General features: G+C 30.0%; 1 protein-coding gene across 1 annotated transcript; it reads left to right on the forward strand.

Moving 5' to 3' along the window:
- The first annotated feature begins 3,697 nt into the window (after positions 1 to 3,697).
- Positions 3,698 to 5,414, forward strand: LOC139864524 (uncharacterized). The gene is made up of 3 exons (XM_071853106.1): positions 3,698 to 3,781; positions 3,954 to 4,035; positions 4,591 to 5,414. Exons 1-3 carry the CDS (start codon positions 3,767 to 3,769, stop codon positions 5,412 to 5,414), a joined length of 921 nt encoding a protein of 306 aa, XP_071709207.1. The 5' UTR covers positions 3,698 to 3,766.
- Positions 5,415 to 5,758: the final 344 nt, after the last annotated feature.

A 5,758-nucleotide genomic window follows, 5' to 3' on the forward strand; every position in this document is an offset into this window, starting at 1 on the left:
TAAAATAATTAATTATTTTTAATAAAAATATTAACATGTTAATTGTATAATATATGAAGCATTATATACAACTTTATGATAAAATACCCCCATCTATATGTACAATATTTGAAACATTATGTACAACCTTATGGTAAAACACCTTTATGACTATATGTACAATATTTCAAACATTACATACAACCTTATGATAAAACACCTCTATGACCATATGTACAAATTTTAAAACAATTTGTACAATCTTTTAATAAATACCCCATGAACACATATATACAAACTTTAAAGCATATTATACAACCTTCATATAATAATTGTATTTTAGTTAAACAAAAATTAAAGAGGCATTTGTTATTACTAATAATTATTATTAAAAATATAAATACTCAATTTTAGAATAAACTTTATTATTATTATATTATTATTATTTAAATATGAGTTCTCTTTATGAGATTAATTACGTTACATATGTATGCAAAATAAATGTCTCAATAGAATGTTGTAATGTATCTTTTATGACAAGAAAAATAGTAATTGTGATGAAAATTGGATGAAAGTGGTGAGAGAATAAATGTTGTTCCTTTATTCTGACCAAGTTAAGTATATCAACATGTTTGTAAAAACGACAAGTTTCTTAGTCGGAATCTGTGGTTTCACGAGTCATTAAACTAAATGACTTGAGCATTTACGTTCATTTAATACCTAAAATATATATCATTAAACTATTTTATTTAAATAAACTAATAATTTCACGGGTCATTTCACTATTATTAGTATTATGTATGTATATGTATTATTTCGAAAATGATATATAAATAATAAAGGCACGGAAATTGATACCATAATAAAGTGTGTACTTGATAATTGATTTTTAAATCGGGTTTGACTAATGGACAATTCTATTGAATGAATTTCTGAGGGTTTTAGAAGATTCGTAGGCATAAATTTATTGATATTATATTATTATTATTCATTATATATATTTATTATTATAATTATAATTAGTTGTGGAGTCCTCGCTTCACGCCGGGGGTTCTTTTTGTTGAAGTTGCTTCTTTTAGCGTTCGGGTTTTATTTTAAAAAAAAATTAGTAAAGTGGGGGTTCGATTTGTATTTTAATAAAAGTTAGTGGGTTAAGTTTGTGAAATTTGAAAAAACTTTACGTATAAAGTGGGGGTTCGATTTGTAATTTAATAAAAGTTAGGGGGTTAAGTTTGTGAAAATTGAATATTAGTAAAAAAAAAAGTTAGTAAAGTGGGGGTTCGATTTGTATTGTAATAAAAGTTAGGGGGTTAACCTTGTGAATTTTGGGAAAAAATATACGTATAAAGTGGGGGGTTCGATTTGTGTTTTAATGAAAGTTAGGGGGTAAGTTTGCGAAAAGTGGAAAGATGAATAGTATTATTCATGGTCACTTTATCTTTTAGATATAGGTATATAATATATAATATATAATATATAATATATAATATAATATAATATATAATATAATAATTATTATATTATTATTATATTTATATTTACGAGAGATAATAAAATAAATAAATAAAACTATAAAAGTATTTGGTTTGTAACGTAGGAAAAATGATATTGTCGGTGGTAATAAGAGGGGCCATGTGGATACAATTATTGGGATCCGAGGCAAACTCCCTTGTAACGCACACCATTTGTTTCTTACTTTACAACTCCTCGATACACTTATTCTTCTTCTTCTTCATCATCATCATAATCCAAATCATCATCATCTAATTTCAACTACAATTGCAAATTACAATAATTTTTACGAAATTTTTTACCACAATCTTGAAAATTATTACTATTACTAAAAATGTACAAATTCAGTGTGCATAGCAATTATATACTCACCTTAAAATGAAGATTATAAAAAGTATAATATATTTTACCTTAATAACACTTAATAACAAGCTTATAAATTATCGTAAAATTATATTTATTTAAATGTTAAATCATCATACAGTTTCACATATACTAATAAGTATTTATCGGTGGAAATAATAATAAAAGAGAGAAAAATTGAAAATCCTGGTAACATAAGTGTTTGGAATTACTATTTTAGGAAATTATTTTTGAAATGGTAAAAAGTAGTATTTAATCTATAAAAAGTGGTTTAAAGAAAGCCCTTATTTAATGACAAACCTAAAAAAAATCTTGCCAAAGAGCTTCGGCATTGTATACAAAAGGCGAACCATCCCAACCACGTGTTTGTTGTGTCGAGTCTTCGTTTCATTTACAACTTTTTTCAAGATGTTTTCTTAACGTACTATTACCCGAAACACATAGGAACTTCGAACATTGTGTACAACAAGCTCTCTCGTTACCATCTTTCATTACGCACGATGCGAATTTTGACCAACCGTCACCTTTTCTGCTCGTATATTTAATACGCTCAATATCATTGACGGTTTAACATTGTGAAGACGTTTCAACCGAAGCGGAAACGTTAGCGGAAGCTTGTGAATTATCTATTATAGTATTTTTAAGTATGAGTTTAGAAAGTAATTATAGTGTAATTAGAGAGTTTAAAGAGTAGTTATGTATTTTGACTCGAACATATTCACCTAAATGCGCACATATACAAAAACTTTTAGTAAGAACAATAGTTTCAAATAGATCGTGCAAAACGAGACTACTTATGGCACGATCCAGAGAATGGTGCATGACGCCAGAAGACGAAACAGTGTCTATAAATGATACTAGATGATAAATTTAATTAATTAATAATAAAATAATTATCTCATCAACCATTTATCGATTTTAGAATACGCAATTACTTCTCAACGACAACCCACCACCGATCACCACCACCACCGGACCAACGGACCTCCCCGGGACTGCCTGACCACCCCCGAACAACCGGACCACCCTCGAACCGCCGGACCATCCCCGGACTACTGAACCACCCCCAGACTCCGAACCAACATCGGACCGCCCCCGGACCGATGGACCACCACCGGACCTCCGGACCATCTCTAGACAACCCCTCGAACCACCGAACCACCAACAAACTCCCGAACCATCACCTGACCAACGAACCACCACTGATCCACTACCGGATATTATTGATTAATATTAATAGTAAATATAATTTAATATAATTATGCAAATTCACGAGATGTTTGCTCGTATAATAATAATAATAATAATAATAATAATAATAATAATAATAATAATAATAATAATAATAATAATAATATTTTTTTTAAAGGCAAGAAGTGTAGTAAGTGGGGATTGAACCTGGGTCCCTTTGAAACTTTCTAATAATAATAATAATAATAATAATAATAATAATAATAATAATAATAATAATAATAATAATAATAATAATTTAAATAATAATATTAATAATCATAATAATAATTATTATTATACCCGTAATAATAATAATAATAATAATAATAATAATAATAATAATAATAATAATAATAATAATAATAAATGTAAATATAATAATAACTTCATAATTAATAATTTATGTAATACTCCGTAGTTATTGTTAATACAGTATATTATATTAATAATAAATAATAATTTATTTAATTTAGTAGTAATAATAATAATAATAATAATAATAATAATAATAATAATAATAATAATAATAATAATAATAATAATAAAATTGATGATGACATCAGCACTTCACCAGTTCACCCTCCCCTTTCCTCTTTTTAATACAGTTCTCACAAATTCATACTCCACATTATTATCTCTCATTATCTCTGTTTCAGATATTAGTTATCTCCTTGCAGCCATGGCTCCTGAAAAGGTATTCATTCAATTTTATTTGTCAATTTTATTATTTCTCTCAACTAATTCATCAATTATTTGACGACTATCATTATTGTTTATAACACTTTCTAGAATTAACCACTTCATATGCAATTAATTAATAAATTGATATTTCAAACTAATTTAAATTTGGTTATTGCATTGAAAAGGTGACCGAGATGGTGCTTAATGTGGATCTCAAGTGCTCTCACTGCTACAAGAAAGTGAAGAAAGTCATCTGCAAAATTCCTCGTGAGTTTTTTAATTTCTTTTATTAATTTCTTCCTATTTTTGCACATATTTCTATTTTTGTTAGCAATTAGCATTTCAAATCCACTTTTTATTTGATCATACTAAAGCAAATGAATCTATCTTACGAATAAGAATAAGAATAAGAATCGTATCTACTATTAGTTAATTAGTTAATAATGGATAAAGACACCTCATATCATCTGTTATATCAATTTGATTAATCGAATATGTATTAACAAAAGTAATAGAAAGATGATTTTTATATAATTCGAAAGCTGAACTAAGAAAAATAGACGATAATATGTTAGTTATGCAAGTCATACTTGTATGAATTTTGTTATTTTATTTTGTATTCATATTTGTAACAGACTGGATTCCTCTGTTTTAAAATAATTATTATCCATGCATTTCAATTAAATTGTTCGTATTTTCATATATGTATGTCTCAAAATAATCATGATATAGATAATATATTATTCTGTTAAATCATAATTCATGGTACATGCAAGTGAATAATGTTTAATTTTGTTCTTTATCATTTTTGTGACAAAATAGAAATAAGGGACCAAGTATTTGATGTGGAGAAAAATAAGGTTAAGATCATGGTGGTATGTTGTAGCCCTGAGAAGATTCGCGATAAGCTTTGTTACAAAGGAAATGGTGCAATTCAGAGCATAGAAATCGTTGAAAAAGCCGATAAGCCGAAAGAAGCCGACAAGCCTAAGCCGCCAGGTGACAAGCCAAAAGAAGCCGACAAGCCTAAGCCGGCTGGTGACAAGCCAAAAGAAGCTGACAAGCCAAAGCCAGCAGGTGACAAGCCAAAAGAATCTGCACCAAAGCCAAAGCCGGCTGCAGCCGACAAGCCAAAAGAACCAGAGAAGCCCAAGCCAGCTGCAGCTGACAAGCCTAAGGATTCGGGAAAACCTAAAGAACCCGAGAAACCAAAACCCGCTGAAAAGCCCAAAGAACCCGAGAAACCGAAACCGGCTGACAAACCGAAGGACTCAGGAAAGCCTGCTGAACCGGCGAAGCCAAAAGAAGGGGACAAACCACCTGCAGGGCCACCCAAGAAACCGGATGCAGGACCGAACCCTGACCAAGTTGCAAAAATGGTGTATGAGCCGGTACATGGGTATCCACAAATGTACCCACCATCTGGTTACCCAATGACGGGATACGGACAATATTATGATCAGGGTTATGGCGGTGCAGCGTTCCAACATGGCTATGGAATGCCAGTAGCAGCACCGCCAGCTAGTTACGTTGGATATGGATACGGATACGATAACGGGTATAATAATGGGTATAATGGGAATAGGGGTCATCATGAGTATTATGGAGGTCATGAAGAAGATGGAGAAGGTTGTTCGGTTATGTAAAATGGAGGTGGTTAAGGTGGAGTTGGGTGGTCACTTTCAAGATGTTGATTATGATGATGAATTGATGATAAATAATGAAGTTTTGGATCATCTTTAGTTTACATGTGCAAAAAATTAAAAAGTTGGCAAGTATCAATCAAGCTTGTATATTCAGTCGATCATGATTAAAGACGTTTTGTTTTTTGTATTGATTAAGACATGAGAATTTAAATCTTTTTAATTTGTTATCGTTTGTTGCAAATATTTAGAATGGCCCTTACAAAAAATGTATTACGTACAATCCAAAATATGTCACCAACATCATTAATATATTAATAGGTATAAGAAATCAAAGGGAACCAGTA

Source organism: Rutidosis leptorrhynchoides, chromosome 8 (genome assembly GCF_046630445.1).
Source record: "Rutidosis leptorrhynchoides isolate AG116_Rl617_1_P2 chromosome 8, CSIRO_AGI_Rlap_v1, whole genome shotgun sequence".
Taxonomy (NCBI): Eukaryota; Viridiplantae; Streptophyta; class Magnoliopsida; order Asterales; family Asteraceae; genus Rutidosis; species Rutidosis leptorrhynchoides.